Source organism: Oncorhynchus mykiss, chromosome 10, assembly GCF_013265735.2.
Source record: "Oncorhynchus mykiss isolate Arlee chromosome 10, USDA_OmykA_1.1, whole genome shotgun sequence".
NCBI lineage: Eukaryota > Metazoa > Chordata > Actinopteri > Salmoniformes > Salmonidae > Oncorhynchus > Oncorhynchus mykiss.
In genome coordinates this window covers 67,300,271-67,320,517 of record NC_048574.1, presented here as the reverse complement: position 1 = coordinate 67,320,517, position 20,247 = coordinate 67,300,271, and the positions used below count along the sequence as shown (strand labels likewise).

Here is a 20,247-nt window from a genome sequence, read left to right as displayed (position 1 = left end):
CATATCACCTCCACCCTACCTGACACCCTAGACCCACTCCAATTTGCTTACCGCCCAAATAGGTCCACAGACGATGCAATCTCAACCACACTGCACACTGCCCTAACCCATCTGGACAAGAGGAATACCTATGTGAGAATGCTGTTCATCGACCACAGTTCGGCATTTAACACCATAGTGCCCTCCAAGGGGCTGTGATCTCAGCTGTGGTCCACATGAGGCCCCGCTGTAGGGCCACTGAAGGGTATCACCCACCCAGGGTCCGCTAATCTCTCTGGTGATGCTGCACCTGAGACCCCCCTCTCGTCCCCACGGGTGTTAGGGACTGTCACCCCAGAGCCCCCTTCAGAGGGCCACCTCTGTTTCTCCAGGCTTTCTGATCTGAATTGATGATGGCTCCGGGTCTCATTTGGTGTCACCGTTTTCATCTGTTCGGGTCCCCCAGCTGTGGCCTAGCGTTGTTAATTAGCCTTTGTTTAATTGGTAGATGAATAAATCCAGGCGTCGTGGGACTCGCCGTCTCGGAAGTCTCCTTCCTTCTGTCCTCTTCCTCCTCCTTTCCATCCATTTTTATTTGTCTTAACGCAAATGAGAGGAACCATGAGAAGAGCAGTAGATAATACTGAAATGTCCAACATGAAAAGGTAGAGTTGTAGTTGAGAAGATAGCAGATTGATATAAACCTCAGGCTGATGGTCCTGGTTTAGGTTGATCTCAGCGTGGTGTTCTTATGACCAAAGAATCTTCATCTTTTTCAGTCGTGGGTCTTAAAAATAATGCTGTGTATTGAGCTATTCTGGAGGGTTAGACATCACACCACTCTCGCAAATGACTCCTTTCCCTGACGGATGACACCTTTATTTAAGCAAGCTGTTCTTCTGTCTCCACTGTGCAAGCTGTTCTTCTGTCTCCACGGTGACTCATTTACTGTTGTCTTCCTGTTACTGGATGACTGACTGCTGAGAATAGGATGTTTTGGTTATCAAATAATAAGAGCATGGTTGACTGCATTAGGAAAAAAACTCAAATTTACCTTAGCTTCTGTAAGCTTTCTATACGGTTCTATATGGATAGATTCTGTTCGTTCCCCTTCAGGTCCTTCAGATTCCCCTCTCTCCCTCTTGTACACACAATAACAATGTTTTCTCGCCTTTCTTAGTTAATTTAGCTGGATTTAGCATCACCTCTCTTTGAACATCTCTATCTCTTACATATAATGTTTTCTCACCTTTCTTAGTTCAGTTTAATTTTTAGACCTTATAGCAATAGGTGGTTCACCTAGTCATCAGAAGCTAATTAGCTGCAAGCTTTTTAGTCATTGTTAGCCACTGCCAACGGCTTTTACCTTCTGCACAGGTACCAGACCTTTTTTTTTAAATATATAAAAAAAAAAATATATATATATATATATATATATATATATATTTTGCCTGGATAATACTCGCCAGCCTACAAGTAACGGACTGTCTCTCCACTACAACGCCAGATTCCTGCCGTAAACCCTGGACCATTACTCCTGATCTTCACAGCTAGCTAGCACCCACCGAGTTACCCAGTACCGAAGCTATCCCTGAGGCCCACCTCCCGGCCTACTCAGTTGTTCACCCGGACTCCACCCAAACACCTCTAGAACACACTACTCCACCGGATCCTTGCCGTAAGCTCTGGACCTTGGCACCGGATCACCGCTGCTACCGAGTGGCTATAGTGGCTAACGCCCCTGCCCCGAAGCTAGCACCAGTTAGGCGTGAACCAGGCACATCTCCCGGCTAGAAAACTAAATTACTACAACTACAATACCTCTTTCGCCATTTGGCTTAGATCCTTAGTCGACACGGCGCCCCGCCGCACCACCACGACTATTCTGCCGACGAATACTCCGTCTGTTGTGCCTTCAACCGGCCTCCGTCGGATGTCGGAGCAGACGCTTCTACTAGCCCGAGCTACCAACTTTAAACGCTGTGTCGCCGGACCCTATGATCACTTGGCTACATAGCTGATGCCTGCTGGACTGTCCATTAATCACGGTACTCCATTCTGTTTATTTTTTGTTTATCTGTTGGCCCCAGACGCGAACTCAGGCCCTGTGTGTAGTTAACCGACCCTCTCCACCTAGTCATCACCATTTTACCTGTTGTTGTTTTAGCTGATTAGCTGTTGTCTCACCCGTTGTTGTCTTAGCTAGCTCTCCAAATCAACACCTGTGATTACTTTATGCCTCGCTGTATGTCTCTCATGTCAATATGCCTTGTATACTGTTGTTTAGGTTAGTTATCATTGTTTTAGTTTACAATGGAGGCCCTAGGTTCCACTCATTATACCTCTGATACCTCCTTTGTCCCACCTCCCACACATGCGGTGACTTCACCCATTATAACTAGCTTATCCAGAGATACCTCTCTTATCATCACTCAGTGCCTGGGCTTACCTCCCCACAACCCACCATACCCCTGTCTGCACATTATGCCCTGAATCTATTCTACCACGCCCAGAAATCTGCTCCTTTTATTATTTGTCCCCAACGCTCTAGGCGACCAGTTTTGATAGCCTTTAGCCGTACCCTCATCCTTCTCCTTCTCTGTTCCTCGGGTGATGTGGAGGTAAACCCAGGCCCTGCGTGTCCCCAGGCACCCTCATTTGTTGACTTCTGTGACCAAAAAAGCCTTGGTTTCATGCATGTCAACATCAGAAGCCTCCTCCCTAAGTTTGTTTACTGCTTTAGCACACTCCACCAACCCTGATGTCCTTGCCGTGTCTGAATCCTGGCTTAGGAAGGCCACCAACAATTCTGAGATTTCCATACCCAACTACAACATTTTCCATCAAGATAGAACTGCCAAAGGGGGAGGAGTTAGCTTGCAAAGTTCTGTCATACTTTCCAGGTCTATACCCAAACAGTTTGAACTTCTAATTAAAAAAAATGTACCTCTCCAGAAATAAGTCTCTCACTGTTGCCGCCTGCTGTCGACCCTCCTCTGCTCCCAGCTGTGCCCTGAACACCATTTGTGAATTGATCGCCCCCTCTTCTAGCTTCAGAGTTCGTTCTGTTAGGTGACGTAAACTGGGATATGCTTAACACCCCGGCATTCCTACAATCTAAGCTAGATGCCCTCAATCTCACACAAATCATCAAGGAACCCACCAGGTACAACCCTAAATCTGTAAACATGGGCAACCTCATAGACATTATCCTGACCAACTTGCCCTCCAAATACACCTCTGCTGTTTTCAATCAGGATCTCAGCGATCACTGCCTCATTGCCTGTATCCGCTATGGGTCCGCGGTCAAATGACCACCCCTCATCACTGTCAAACGCTCCCTAAAACACTTCTGCGAGCAGGCCTTTCTAATCGACCTGGCCTGGGTATCCTGGAAGGATATTGACCTCATCCCGTCAGTCGAGGATGCCTGGTCATTCTTTAAAAGTAATTTCCTCACCATCTTAGATAAACATGCCCCGTTCAAAAAATGCAAAACTAAGAACAGAAATAGCCCTTGGTTCACTCCAGACCTGAATGCCATTGACCAGCGCAAAAACATCCTGTGGTGGACTGCAATAGCATCGAATAGTCCTCGCGATATGCAACTGTTCAGGGAAGTCAGGAACCAATACACGCAGTCAGTCAGGAAAGCAAAGGATAGCTTTTTCAAGCAAATATTCGCATCCTGTAGCTCTAACTCCAAAAAGTTTTGGGACACTGTAAATTCCATGGAGAACAAGAGCACCTCCTCCAAGCTGCCCACTGCACTGAGGCTAGGTAACATGGTCACCACTGATAAATCCATGATAATCAAACATTTTAATAAGCATTTCTCAACGGCTGGCCATGCCTTCCTCCTGGCTACTCCAAACCTGGCCAACAGCTCCACCCCCCCCCCCCCCAGCTTCTCCTTCACCCAAATCCAGACAGCAGATGTTCTGAAAGAGCTGCAAAACCTGGACCCGTACAAATCAGCTGGGCTAGACAATCTGGACCCTCTCTTTCTAACACTATCCGCCGCCATTGTTGCAACCACTATTACCAGCCTGTTCAACCTATCGTATCGTCCGAGATCCCTAAAGATTGGAAAGCTGCCGCGGTCATCAAAGGGGGTGACACCCTAGACCCAAACTTTTAGACCATTATCCATCCTGCCCTGCCTATCTAAAGTCTTCGAAAGCCAAGTTAATTAGCAGATCACTGACCATTTAGAATCCCACCGTACCTTCTCCGCTGTGCAATCTGGCTTCCCGAGCCGGTCACGGGTGCACCTCAGCCACGCTCAAGGTCCTAAACGACATCATAACCGCCATCGATAAGAGACATTACTGTACAGCCGTATTCATGACCTGGCCAAGGCTTTCGACTCTGTCAATCACCGTATTCTTATCGGAAGACTCAATAACCTTGGTTTTTCTAATGACTGCCTCGCCTGGTTCACCAACAACTTTGCAGACAGAGTTCAGTGTGTCAAATCGGAGGGCATGTTGACCTCTGGCAGTCTCTATGGGGGTACCACAGGGTTCAATTCTCGGGCCGACTCTTCTCTGTATATATCAATGATGTCGCTCTTGCTGCGGGCGATTCCCTGATCCACCTCTATGCAGACGACTCCCTTCTATACTTCTGGCCCTTCCTTGGACAATATGCTAACTAACCTCCAAACGAGCTTCAATGCCATACAGCACTCCTTCCGTGGCCTCCAACTGCTCTTAAACGCTAGTAAAACCAAATGCATGCTTTTCAACCGTTCGCTGCTCGCACCCGCCCAACCGACTAGCATCACCACCCTGGACGGTTCCGACCTAGAATATGTGGACAACTATAAATACCTAGGTGTCTGGAGAGACTGTAAACTCTCCTTCCAGACTCATATTAAACATCTCCAATCCAAAATCAAATCTAGAATCGGCTTTCTATTTCACAATAAAGCCTCATTCACTCACACTGTCAAACTTACCCTAGTAAAACTGACTATCCCACCAATCCTCGACTTCGGCGATGTCATCTACAAAATAGCTCCCAACACTCAGACTGCATCCAGTTTGCTATCACAGTGCCATCCGTTTTGTTACCAAATCACCTTATACCATCCACCACTGCGACCTGTATGCTCTAATCGGCTGGCCCTCGCTACATATTCGTCGCCAGACCCACTGGCTCCAGGTCATCTCTAAGTCTATGCTAGGTAAGGCTCCACCTTATCTCAGTTCACTGGTAATGATAACAACATCCACACGTTCCAGCAGGTATATCTCACTGATCATCCCCAAAGCCAACACCTCATTTGGCTGCCTTTCCTTCCAGTTTTCTGCTGCCAGTGACTGGAACGAATTGCAAAAATCGCTGAAGTTGGAGACTTTTATTTCCCTCACCAATTTTAAACATCAGCTAAGTGAATGCTGCAGCTGTACATAGTCCATCTGTAAATAGCCCACCCAATCTACCTACCTCACCCCCATACTGTTTTTATTTTATTTACTCTTCTGCTCTTTTGTACACCAGTATCTCTACTTGCACATCATCATCTGCTCATTTATCACTCCAGTGTTAATCTGCTAAATTGTAATTATTCGCTCCTATGGCCTATTTATTGCCTACCCCCTCATGCCTTTTGCACACACTGTATATAGACCTTGTTTATTGTGTTATTGGCTTGTTTATTGTTTACTCCATGTGTAACTCTGTGTTGTTGTCTGTGTCACACTGCTTTGCTTTATCTTTGCCAGGTCTCAGTTGCAAATGAGAACTTGTTCTCAACTAGCCTACCTGGTTAAATAAAGGTGACATAAAAAAACAAAGTCATGTTGTCATCGATCGGTGCCTTGAGCTTAAACTGGTAAAAGGCCAGATCCCCAAGTATAGCGCTATGTCGTGACAGAGCAAGGACATCAAAGGCAGCAATATGGGTTCACTTAGTTGCATGCGTAGCGTATTACATGCTGCTACAGTGTGCCATTCTGTGGTTTCATTACTGTTGTGACAAACAGTAAAATCAATGATGAAAGATTAGAGGTTAGCCATGCTCAGAATGTGAAAATAAAAATCCTGCATGTGTTGTCCTCCCACAAACCGCCTTCAAACACAATCACCCACCCTCACATCCTCCTCTTTCCCTTATTGTGGTTCCATTTATCAGCCTTTTGAGTCGTCAAATTAATCTGGCCTTGGTTTGAGGGGAAACACTCACACAAACACATTTGCTAGCTGTTACAATGGAATGTGGGCAAGGAAAAGGAAAATACTTAGCTTTGGAGAGTGTCCAATGCGGCAGGCCGAGAGAGCTCACAGAGAGGGCTGAGTTACACTGACTGGCTGGCCTCCGTCTCAATGTGGCTTTTGTTTCCACTGGGGAACCTTAACTCCTTGTCATCCACAGTCAAGCCGACTAGAGTTACTCTCCAAGTGATGTGGCTAATTACCACTCCTTTAGTCATTTAGAATGAATGGTTATTCATTGACAATTGTAAAGTATCATTCAGAGCTGGAAAAGACGACTGAGTTGATTACTGTAGCTTCAATAACTAAATTGCCCTACATTTGATAAGCAGTTGATGGATTTGATATCAGTTTTTATAAACTGTTGATTCAACGATTTTGATGAAAAAAAAAAAAAAAAAAAAAAAAATATATATATATATATATATATATATATATATATATATATATATATATATATATATATATATATATATATATATATATATATATATATATATATATATATATATATATATATATATATATATATATAAAAATTTTTTTTAAAGAAGCTTAAATTCTAACTAGTTCTCCCCTCTTCCTCCCTTTAGGTGAGAGCTATGTGTGTGCCTCCAACGAGCCCTACCGCCGAGTGGACTATACCAAGAACGTTAACCCTAACTGGTCAGTGGGCATCAAGGCTGGCCAGTCCCGCTCCCTGTCCTCCCTCAGCACCCTGGTAAAGGGCGAGCTGCAGCGTAGCGAGGCCAGCCTGGGCACCAGAGACTTCATCAAGCCCAAGCTGGTGACGGTCATCCGCAGCGGGGTCAAGCCCAGGAAGGCTGTGAGGATCCTGCTGAATAAGAAGACGGCCCACTCCTTCGAACAGGTGCTGACCGACATCACGGACGCCATCAAGCTGGACTCCGGGGCGGTCAAACGGCTCTACACACTGGAGGGAAAACAGGTAAGATGGTAGTAATTCTGTAGATGCAACAACATGGTTACTTCCTATAGCACAGAGTCTCAACTCCAATCCTGAGGTATATGATATGGTTATTTAGCCATTTCTTTCCTTCTCCTAAATGGCTTACAGACAGTTGTGTTCAACATATGTGGCCCATACAGGCATCAAACCCTCAACCTTGCTGTTGCAAGTAATGAATAACGATACTTTAGGGACTCTATATTAGAGCATGTTGGGTTAAACCCAACGCTGCTCTGGAGATGGGAATCAGTACCAGATGGGATATCCATATTGAGTTCTCTGGTCAAATGTGTTATCTATAGCATAGATGCTTCATGATTTGAGTTTCAGCTGTATCAGCACTCAACCGTTATACTATCGCTAATCAACACAAACCCCATGGTGCGCTACAAGTATCTCCATGAGAGTCGACCTAATCAACAAACGTCATGCTTTGTTTGGAATACAGTGTTTGGTTTTGGCCAGGCATAATGGGACCCATCTCATCCAAAATGTTGACTCAGGTTTGCCAATAAACACCTGGATGATCATCAAGACTCTTGGAAGAATGTTCTATGGACAGATGAGTCAAAAGTATAACTTGGGTCCCATTATGCTTGGTGAAAACCAAACACTACATTGCACAGTAAGAACCTCATACCAATGGTCAAGCATGGTGGTGGTAGTGTGATAGTTTGGGGATGCTTTGCTGCCTCAGGACCTGGACGACTTGCCTTAATAGAAGGAACAATGAATTCTTCTCTGTATCGGAGAATTCTACAGGAGAATGTCAGGCCATCCGTCTGTGAGCTGAAGCACAGATGGGTCATGCAGCAAGACAATGATCCAAAACGCACAATTAAGTCTACATGAAAATGGCAAAAAAGCAACAAAGGACGTTTTGGAATGGCCAGACCTAATCCCAATTGAGATGTTGTGGCAGGACTTGAAACGAGCAGCCCAGGATTATGCAGTGTGTTAGTTATCAAGAACTTTTGCTTTGCATTTCCCCCCAGCTTAGTTTAGATTGGTATTAAAGCAGTTCTGCATGGAAGAGTGGGCCAAAATTCCTCCACGTGACATGAGACTGATCAACAACTATAGGAAGCATTCGGTTGGAGTCATTTCAGCTAAAGGTGGCACAACCGGTTATTACGGGGAAATGACTTTTTCACACAGGGGCATTGGGTGTTGCATAACTTTGTTTATGAAATAAATGAAATAAGTATGTCATTGTTGTATTATTTGATCACTCAGGTTCCCTTTATCTATTTTTAGGTTTTGGTTGAAGATCTGATACAATTCAGGATCAACAATATGCAAAAGTAGAGGAAAGGAGGCAAATACTTTTTCACAGCACTGTTTGGTCCTATTTAGTATTTCCATCTAGACATCTACAGTGTGTCCCAAATGTCCCAAATGGCACCCTATTTCATATTTAGCACCCTACTTTTTATCAGAGCCTTATGGACCCTGGTCAAAAGTAGTGCACGACATAGGGAATAGGGTGCCATTTGAGACGCAAACCTAATGTGCTAGTGATGAACACATGATGCATTTAATTTCCCATCATGGGCTTTAGTTTTAGATTGATATAAATGCTGCTAGCCTCATCTGAGGAAGAAGATTCCACCATAATGGATTAAGGGGGAGTGGATTTAGAACATTTCCTAGAAGTCAGGTTCCACAGTTGTTAAAGATAAGTGGATTTTCTGATAAATCTGGATTGAAATGCAGTCTGTGTTTTTTACAGAGCTTTAACGGTTGGACCTCTTATTTCACAAGCAATGGTTATGACACTGTGCTGAGAGGTGTTAGGCCAGTGGTTCTTTGATAACGGCAGGATCATGATGTCTGTCAATGGAGTCAGTTTTTGTAAAGGACCGTTCGCTTAGAAGTATACAAGACATTGAGACATCTAACGCTGCAGAGAAGGTTTCAGTGCTAGACAAAGCTAAAGAAAAGAGAAGCAGTATCCCCCAAAATCCCATTCCTTCTATCTGAACTCTGAATATTGTCCTGGCAGAGAACACAGTTGACCCTTCTTTCCTGACAGATTCCCGGAGCCGGCGGGAATCTTCACGCACGGGCCAGAGAAGTGACTCATGAAAATAATGATCCTTATCCACTCAGACAGGCTGGCCAGCCCAACATACTGAAGCCTCTACTCAGAGGAGGCTCTATATCAGGAGGAGAGGCAGGGTCTGGATGATTTCTCTCTCTCTGACAGAGAAGACAGTTTATGCTGTACAGTACAGTAGGCACTTTCAGTATCTGCACCTGTTTGCTTTAGTTTTGTGGCAATGAACCAGTCTTGCAGCACAAACTGAAATACACAGCAGTATTGGACCAGAAACGGCTGACCAAGCTTGATTTTCAGCCCAGAGAAAGCATGTTTTAGGCACACGATCAGTGATTCACCCCTTCAGTCCAAATCTGGCCGCTTATTACTCGGCCGTCCACAGAGAGTACAGGGATGGAACGACAGACCGAACGAGAGGAGAAACAAGCGATGACTGAAAAGATCAGCCATCACCTCTGAATCGATGGTCTCGCTTACTCCCTGTGGGACTCCACATCGCTGCTCTTTCAGAAATGGCCAAGCATAGGCTACAGCATGATGGATCCTTGGGAATGCCCCATTAGATATCCACCCCGGTACTAATTCAGTCCCATGTCTGTGACAGAAAGACTACTGACTCTCTGTCTGTCTTTATCCCTTCATGGATCTCTTAAACAGATTTGACAGTGCTGTGGGCTGAGACTTCATCATAAATGATGATGCAACACAGCTGCAAGTTGACTGGGACGTTTTCTCCATTCATCCGTCAACATTCAGTGTTGTCGGCACTAGACAGAGAGAGAGGAGGAATCCTGTTTCTTGTAGAGATGAAGCAGAGAGACGTGGTGTGAGAGAAAGAGGGAGTGCCTTCCCTACTCTGTCCTTGGGGACCGCTTCAGGCAGGCGACTCGCAAGGGCTGTTTGGAATGCAATGTGGCGGGCGGTTTGACTGCGACGCGCACTGATGATGTCACAGGGGATTTGCCTGAGGAAGCCGGTGGTAAATCCAAACGAGCGCTGCAGGGCTGTCTGGAATGCAGGCTGACTCTCTCTGGGATTTCACAGGGAAACCTGTGAACCTGTGTTTTTTTTTGTATATTCTAACGCTATGCAAAACAGATGTCCATGAGCTGCCAGGCATATGCAAATGTCACGATTATGCTAATTAATGAATGAAATTGGTTGGCTCAATGCAGTTGTTCTCGCTCACAGAGAATGTTAAGTGTGTTTTTGTCTGTAGCTTTCAGTTAGATTACAGTCAGTTCTATAGCATTTAGTTATTATGCTGCTTGCAAGTTGTTATGGCAGTGCTCAATTTGAAACTATGGGTTACTGCATATACTTATAGACGGGTTAGCTCACAACGTCACAAACAATGCACACACTTCAATGGGGCAGAAGTCTGTGTGTTGTGATTCTGGATGTCCAGATAGCTAGCAACAGTAACAAGAAGCTGCCATGTGGGGAATCGTAAGCTAGTTTTATCTTGTTACCATGTCTTGTTTTGACTGATGTCACGTCTATGCTAATATGGCTAAAATTCACTAGCTAGCTAATCAACACAACGGTAACAATATATTTGAGAGACCACGCCTGCTCATTGTGCAAATGTATTTATGTTTTCAGTAAACATTGGACACGAAATATAGTTTACATGTTGTCAACAATCTAAGCCAACCCCCATAGTTGCATACACGTCGGTTTTGTTGCTTAACAACCAACCCGTCTATAACCATGACAACAATAGAAGAGTTGGCTACTGCACATACAGTATTGGACCCAGGCTAGCTCAAAGGACAGTACACAACCCTAACAGCAGCCCAGGCCTGTGGCGCTCTGAGGGATGGCTCATGTGCTTAAACACCATTTAAAAAATACCTGGCAGCCAATGGCACTACAGCCATCTCACCAATGTGTATAGCATAATGAATAGAGCCTACAGTAACTCCTACCATCGTTGAGGGATAGGATGCAGACTCCTCATTTAGAGTTTAGCAATATTTCAATATATATCAATATTTCAGACATAAGATGCTGTAATTTCTTGTTGTTCATTATAAATTGATAAGGCCCATATGGTTCTACTCTCTGAGCTGTTTTGATGAATTTCAGTTGGTAACGCATAGCGTTTGGGTTGTTAATGATAAGGTCATTCTCCGTTACTCAGACCATCTACTGTATATTCAACTCCTGAGATGGATCGCTCTTCTTCCTGTCACATGCTTTCGTAATGATCCACTCCATTGGTTGATTTATATCACCATATAAACAGCCCTTTCAGTCCTGATAGAGGGCTGGTTGGGGATCCTCTGTTGCATGTAATGGGATACACCAGGACACCACATCCTAAACGACTCCATCGAATGGGAACTCCAATACAACAGTTTTCTGTCACTGAGGAGGATCGATGGGGACTGTTTAAAATCAGGTTACCCCCGGAGGTTTATGGGGAGGTATTCATGGCCCTATAGCTGAGTAACTGTGTCCTTTTGATTCAATGAGGCAGATCCTAGGAAAGGCCAACTATGTGTGTATCACAGGAGGATGGTGGCACCTTAATTGGGGAGGATGGGCTTGTGGTAATGGCTAGCGCGGAATAAGTGCAATGGTATCAAACACATGGTTTCCAGGTGTTTGATTCCATTCGCTCCATTCCAGCCATTATTATTAGCCATCTTCCCCTCAGCAGCCTCCGCTTGTGTGTATCTAATCAGAGCTGGGCTTATAACAGGATGCACACTCATGATGCTGTGTCATTCAAAACATGCATTCAAAATGGAGGTCAATGTAGGGGCATTATGGCTGTAAATATCTTGTTTAAAGGACATCCATCCCAGCATGATCCCATACTTGTCCGTATAACCTTGTGTTTACAAATACTTACCATAAGTGAGTCATATAAATAGTCAGACAACGACATTTGACTGATTGCACATTATGTTATATGAAGTGTCATACTTGCAATGCTCGGCTGAGAATTTCCCCCCAACAGTTGTTGTCTCTGACCAGGCGGAGATCAAGAGTTTAGCTAAATCAGTCCCTGCCACCTGCTCATGAAACCACCAGGCACCAGCCCCTCTCTGGCATGGGATGAGGGTGTGGGATAAGGGAACAGACAGGAAACCGGCCCCATTGGAACAGATAGGAAACCGGCCAATGGCCTTTTCTCTCTCAGACCATACTGTGGCCTGCTGTCTACTGTAACTGTAGTCTTGTCAAATCCTCTACATGTAATACAATATCTCTGTACTGGTATGTACTGTATTCAGCTTCTCTGGTAGAGTTCTCTGGTAGAGTTCTCTGGTAGAGTTCTCTGGTAGAGTTCTCTGGTAGAGTTCTCTGGTAGAGTTCTCTGGTAGAGTTCTCTGGTAGAGTTCTCTGGTAGAGTTCTCTGGTAGAGTTCTCTGGTAGAGTTCTCTGGGATTTTACTTGGATGTATGTAGTACACATGAGTGGATTTTTTTATCTACTGTGTTTTAGGACCATAATAGTAACTCTGTTTGGCTTCTAAAGGCAATTAGATAAGTGTCAATTTAGAGTTTAACTGCTAAATTGTCATTATTTCGTCACTATGGCCTATTTATTGCCTTACCTCCCTTATCTTACCCTATTTGCACACACAGTATATCTACTTTTTTCTATTGTATTATTGACTGTATGTTTGTTTGTTTTACTCCATGTGTAACTGTGTTGTTGTTTGTGTCGCACTGCTTTGCTTTATCTTGGCCAGGTCGCAGTTGTAAATGAGAACTTGTTCTCAACTAGCCTACCTGGTTACCCTTAAAGAACAGAGTTGGACTATAATGGATGCCGTCCACTTCAATGACCGCCATTCAGTCAATAGAATTTAATTTGATTTCGATTTCTGAATGAAAATTATTCAGATAACTACAAATATTACTCTGGTTTTCTGGTCATATTTTTAAGTTCATGCCTTTCTAAATTCATCAAACTGTTGTGTCTGAGTAAATAAGCAATGCGTATACCTAGAACCTCTTATGTTAAATCTTTAGCAGTTAAATGGTTAACAACATGATCTATGGGCTTTTGCTTTTCCACTTCTTGTCCAATCTGTCTGTCTGCCAATTGAACTCTCTACATTAGACTTGTCTGGATAATCTGACAGGACTTGCCCTCTCTCTGACAGCGCCTCTCTCCAGCTAAGCTGCTTTTCACGCTCCGAGATGCTCCCCATGCTCACGTCTCTGGACGGGCGTGTCTCCTGTGATTCCCTCTAAAACAGACTCTGGAGGGGGTTGTCTGTGTGTGTCTGTCTGTGTGGCAGTGATGAGGTATTGTTGTTTGTCCCCCCATGGCTGTAACATTGTGTCACTCACTATTACGTCTGATGTGTCCTGTGAAGGGTGAGAGGCATGGCCTTGAGAAGAGCCATTTCAGTGTGTCCTTTTTATCTAAGCTCTGTATTATAGTAAAGCGGATGCTTTTGTTATCAGAGAGAAGGGGCTCTCTTCTCAAGTGTGCGTTTCCCCTCAAATAATTAAATTCAGTATTTAATCCAAAACATTGGATTCTAAGTCTTTAACGCTATCACACTGTTTTGGCTGTGTAAGAACATCATAAATCCTTCAAATGAGAGCCTTGTACGGTTAGCGTAGCCGCTAGTGTATTAGAACCCAAAGCCCCAGAGACACGTCTCAAAAGCCCATCAAATGCCTCACCCTTGGGCTTAGCAGCCAGCGCTAACAAGCTACCAGCGCTAACACATGAAAGACGGTCCGACTACAGCCTAGCCCAGCCTGCCATCTGCTCCTCCTCCAAACAATCAAATCGTTGGTCCCAGGCAATGTCTGTGTCTGTAGGGGTCTGCCAACCAACTCCCTCCCCTAGCTCCCCTACCAGGGAGTGCGTGTGTGTTCGTGCGTGCCTATGTGTGTAGGGGGTTAAAGTGCAGCTTATGTGTGTACTCCATTTGTAAACACAAGGCACTCTCAGTTCAGCTCTCTGTCTCTACTTGATTGCTAAGCTGCTAGCCTGGATGAATGTTAATTGATATCCTCAGGGCTACATCAGGGCCAACAGACTCAGCTGCTGCTTTGAGAGAGAAACTTCTCTCTGTTTTACATCTCAAAGCCGTGTGGAGAAAGAAAGAACGGGAGTTCTTTGGCAGGAGGTGGAATTGAATAAAGAAAGTGGCAGCTGTCCTATAAACATTGTAGAGTGAAATATGTGGTTTATTCCTGCTTAACTTCACTGACATTTGGCCTATGGAAGGAAATGGATAGGGAGATGCTATAGGAGCTACAGTATAGTGCAGTCCACTGCAGGAGCTGATTTGATAATCGATGTCCCCCCTTGTGGGATTGTAAGAAAGCATGCATGTGTACACACACACACACACACACACACACACACACACACACACACACACACACACACACACACACACACACACACACACACACACACACACACACACACACACACTTGTAGCCATATTAATTGTACAACTTGTACAACTTTTTCACAGCGTATGAATAGCACATAGTTCTATTATCCCCCCCCCCCCAGTCAGCAACCGTTGGTAATATTTCTGGCTATATTATGGCACCAGTGTATCATTATCACAGTGAATGGCTGCCAGTAGGACCATTATGATGGACCATTATGAAGGACCTGACTATATCATCAGCATTTTATGAGCACAGATGAGGATCTGGCCAATATATATATATATATATATATATATATATATATATATATATATATATATATATATATATATATCGTTGAAGTCGAATGTTTACATACACCTTAGCCAAATACACATAAACTCAGTTTTTCACAATCCTGACATTTAATCCTAGTAAAAATCCACTGTTTTAGGTCAGAGGCTCACCACTTTATTTTAAGAATGTGACATGTCAGAATAACAGTAGAGAATGATTTATTTCTGCTTTTATTTATTTCATCACATTCTTAGTGGGTCAGAAGTGCACATACACTCAAGTATTTGGTAGCATTGCCTTTAAATTGTTTAACTTGGGTCAAACGTTTTGGGTAGCCTTCCCACAATATGTTGGGTGAATTTTGGCCCATTCCTCCTGACAGAGCTGGTGTATCTGAGTCAGGTTTTGTAGGCCTCCTTGCTCGCACATGCTTTTTCAGTTCTGCCCACACATTTTCTATGGGATTGAGGTCGGGGCTTTGTGATGGCCACTCCATTACCTTGACTTTGTCCTTATGCAATTTTGCCACAACTTTGGAAGTATGCTTGGGGTCATTGTCCATTTGGGAGACCCATTTGCGACCAACCTTTTTCTTCCTGACTGATGTCTTGAGATATATCCACGTAATTTTCCGTCCTCATGATGCCATCTATTTTGTGAAGTGCATCAGTCCCTCCTGCAGCAAAGAACCCCCACAACATGATGCTATCACCCCCGTGCCACCCCTGTTCACGGTTGGGATGGTGTTCTTCAGCTTGCAAGCCTCCCCCTTTTTCCTCCAAAAATAACAATGGTCATTATGGCCAAACAGTTCTATTTTTGTTTCATCAGACCAGACCAGACCAGAGGACATTTTTCCAAAAAGTACGATCTTTGTCCCTATATGCAGTTGCAAACCGTAGTCTGGCTTTTTTATGGCGTTTTGGAGCAGTGGCTTCTTCCTTGCTGAGCAGCCTTTCAGGTTATCTCAATATAGGACTCGTTTTACTGTGGATATAGATACTTTTGTACCTGTTTCCTCCAGCATCTTCACAAGGTCCTTTACTGCTGTTTTGGGATTGATTTGCACTTTTCGCACCAAAGTATGTTAATCTCTAGGAGACAGAACGCGTCTCCTTCCTGAGCGGTATGGCGGTTGTGTGGTCCCATGGTGTTTATACTTACGTACTATTGTTTGTACAGATGAACGTGGTACCTTCAGGCGTTTGGAAATTCCTCCCAAGGATGAACCAGACTTGTGGAAGTCTACAATTTTTTTTCTGAAGTCTTGGCTGATTTTGTTTTGATTTTTCCCATGATGTCAAGCGAAGAGGCCCTGAGTTTGAAGGTAGGCCTTGAAATACATCCACAGGTACACCTCCAATTGACTCAAATTATGTCAATTAGCCTATCAGAAGCTTCTAAAGCCATGACATCATTTTCTGGAATTTTCCAAGCTGTTTAAAGGCACAGTCAACTTAGTGTATGTAAACTTCTGACCCACTGGAATTGTGATTACTGTCAATTATAAGTGAAATAATCTGTCTGTTAACAGTTGTTAGGACATCTACAAAGACATCTACAAAGTAGATGTCCTAACCGACTTGCCAACACTGTAGTTTGTTAACAAGAAATTTGTGGAGTGGAGTTTTAATGACTCCAACCTAAGTGTATGTAAACTTCCGACTTCAACTCTGTGTGTGTACACCAGAAATGTTGTTTTACAGGGTCAGCCATAGTAGTAGGTGCAAATTAGGGTTAAGTGCCTTACTCAAGGGCACATCGACATATACCTCCTCCTCCTGTGTCTTATCTTGTTACTGCTTCTCCTGTTACCTCCCCCTCTGAAGGTTCCCCACTGAGCAAAGCAACCGACAGCCAATTCAGGTCTACCAAGATAAATCTATAAATGTAAATCCATTTGGTACATGTAAGGTGTGGGAATATGATGAACATCATCAATCTGGGGATGCTGTAGACAGTGATTACATATTATATAAATACATGGAGGATCAGGAGGTAATATCCACGGAGGGTGACCTGTAGGCCCCAATCTCCCCATGTGCTGGTGTGTTCGTTCAGACCAAGCATTTTCATTCCCCTTATCCTTACAGGAAGAGGAACTGAGGGAAATACAACCTACACACTGTGTTTGTGTGAGAGAGAGTGTGTGCACGTGTGTGTGAGACAGACACATCCAGCTAGCCTACCTGGAGCTCTTATAAAGAGGTAGACATTTTTATTTTCTCAGAGGAAATCTTCTAAGAGGTAATAGAGAGCAAATCCCAACAGCGTTTCGAAATGACGCAGGATACGATAGTCTACTGCAGCAGTTAATAGTTTTTCCCCTGGGAGAAGTGGAGGTGTCATGTAGTCTGTAAAATATGCCTTTGTCAGGGAAAATGGTCAAAATAAAACCAATCAATGCCATGGTCTTTCACGATCCAACTATTTCAGTGTGTGATGTCATCAGGATGACATTAAGTTCATTATCCTGAGGATAACGGTACACAGGCCTGCCCTGTTAGGACTGCTGAAATGGCCCGCCCGTTCAACCCTTTAACCAGACCTAGTGAATAGGCCAGGAGCCATTATGAAGGGGACTAGACACTGGAGCTATTATAAAGGGGACTAGACACTGGGGCCATTATGAAGGGGACTAGGAGCCAAACCATTATGAAGGGGACTAGGAGCCAAACCATTATGAAGGGGACTAGGAGCCAAACCATTATGAAGGGGACTAGGAGCCAAACCATTATGAAGGGGACTAGGAGCCAAACCATTATGAAGGGGACTAGGAGCCAAACCATTATGAAGGGGACTAGGAGCCAAACCATTATGAAGGGGACTAGGAGCCAAACAATTATGAAGGGGACTAGGAGCCAAACCATTATGAAGGGGACTAGGAGCCAAACCATTATGAAGGGGACTAGGAGCCAAACCATTATGAAGGGGACTAGGAGCCAAACCATTATGAAGGGGACTAGGAGCCAAACCATTATGAAGGGGACTAGGAGCCAAACCATTATGAAGGGGACTAGGAGCCAAACCATTATGAAGGGGACTAGGAGCCAAACCATTATGAAGGGGCAGGAATGAAGGACTGACTGATCGTTAATTAGATCAACATTGTGCGTATTTAATTTTAGAGATCTCTCTGGGAACATCATGTAGGATAGCTGGGCCCAGGATGCTAGTCCTACGGTTTACATGTATGTAGTCTGAGGATGTAGGCCTCGCTGCATAGTAAACCGTTGTGTTGCTGAAGGTGCTGCCAGCAGTAGACTATATCCAAACAGAATACAGACACAAATCCACATAGACATCATACAGAATATACAATATCAGAACAGTAAACATCAAGTACAGGTTGATTACCATGGGAATATGCAATTTACAGAGGGACTATATCCCATTTTTACAGAGGGGCTATATACCATTTTTACAGAGGGGATATATCTATATAAGCCGAGGGCAGGATGCTGACGTGGCTAATGTATAGAGTATATACAGTGCCTTGCAGAAGTGTACGTCCATAGTGCAAATGCAGTATAGTGCCGATTTGTATTAGAGGTCATTGATGACAGGGTGCAGTAACCGGCTCAATGCAAAGTCACTTAATCCATATGAGCCCGATGGCCGGTAGATGAAGGCCACTGTTGGCATGGCTACAGAGTCCATTTTTATCTCATTAGGATGGGTGTTCTTCATTCTTTCTCTATAGCTGATGAAATGAATGGGGTCTGGTTACAAAACTTCCCACTGGGCAAAAACTGCTTGAGTCAATGTTGTTTCCACAACATTTCATGTAATGTGATGACGCTGAATCAAGATCGAAAACTGATTAGATTTGGAAAAAGTAATCAACATAAGGGAATTTAGTCTTTTTTTTCACCCAACTTTTAACTAAAATCCACCCCACACCCTCCAATGACATGGGGACATTATTTTTGTGGATATCACGTTGAATTCACTTTAGTTGACAACTCATTGCATGTTAATATACTTCGCAATGACATCCATTTCTAGTTTGTTATTATTTTAAGTTGTTATTCCTCAATGTACCAGTCTAGATGGAAAGAGGCAAAAGTGTGTGTGTGTGTGTGTGTTTTCATGTGCGTGTTCAGATCGAATGGAGAAAGCTGTTTTTGAGTGCCCTTCGGCAGGAATGGATTATTAAGAATGAAAAGGCTGAATCACTTTCAGCCTGTTGGTGCAAACCATCACAAAGCACCCACGTGGCGCTGATCCGAGATCAGACAATGGGGCCCTCGCGGCGCTATGGGTCCCAACAAGGAGCTGCATGCCATGGGGAGGAGGGCTGTGGTCTTCTGCATGGAGCTGTACCCTGCGTGATAAAGCATGGCATCACCTCGCATGATACGCTCTTAACCATGATGACCTTATGACCTCAATACTGAGGGCTGTTTTAGTGCAACAAAGATCTGTTTTAGAATATATTACATATTATGTTAAATCGCTCCACCATTTCCTTGTTGATAAAATTCTATTAGTTTTCCTTATTTCAGTTTGTGACAAAACAAGTATATTGTAGGTAATCAGTGTACCATCTAAACTGCTGTGAAATATATTTTACATAACCACAAATAATGTATTTCCAGCTGTTTGAAGCTGGTGTACAAAACCCAAAGCAAAAGTCACAAAAACTAAATTTAGGAATGGAAGCATAGAAATAGTACACACAGAACAGATCTGTTTCTTAGAGTTGCTTTCAATGAGAATGACCGATCTATAACCCATATGTATATGTGAATTTAAATAAGTATTATTATTATTATTATTACATTTTTTTTAAAAATGGGTAGTTAGTTGTATCTCATCGCTGCAACTCCCGTACGGACTCGGAAGAGGTGGACGTCGAGAGCCGTGTGTCCTACGAAACACAACCCAACCAAGCCGCACTGCTTCTTGAAACAATGCTCACTTAACCCCGAAGCCAGCCGCACCAATGTGTCGATGGAAACACCGTACACCTGGCGACCGTGTCAGCGCGCACTGTGCCCGCCACGCCACAGGAGTCGCTAGTGTGCGATGGGGTAAGGACATCCCTGCCAGCCAAACCCTCCCCTAACCTGGACGACACTGGGACAATTGTGCGCCGTCCCATGTGTCTCCCGGTCGCCGCTGGCTGCAACAGAGCCTGGACTCGAACCCAGAATCTCTAGTGGCTAGCACTGCGATTCAGTGCCTTAGACCATTGCGCCACTCGGGAGGCATCATTATTGCAGCGTTAACTGGAAGATGCTGTATTGCTCATTACGTTATTGTAAGATGATGTCCTCGGACTTGGAGTGGATCATTCATACTGGAATTCATTGTCCGTTTCTACAGTTTCTAGTCGTCTGATT

The 20,247-nt window shown here is 44.0% G+C and overlaps 1 protein-coding gene across 5 annotated transcripts in view; it reads left to right on the top strand.

The window, feature by feature from the left end:
- The window catches only part of dclk2a (doublecortin-like kinase 2a), an 80,197-nt gene that overhangs the window by 6,968 nt on the left and 52,982 nt on the right, over positions 1–20,247 (top strand). For all 5 annotated transcript variants that reach the window (XR_005034205.1, XM_036933638.1, XM_036933637.1 and 2 more), the window contains exon 2: positions 6,795–7,150. Coding sequence is in view for 4 of the 5 variants with exons in the window: in XM_036933638.1 (XP_036789533.1) it covers positions 6,795–7,150 (356 nt within the window). In the remaining variant the exon portion in view is untranslated. The remainder of the gene's footprint in view (positions 1–6,794; positions 7,151–20,247) is intronic.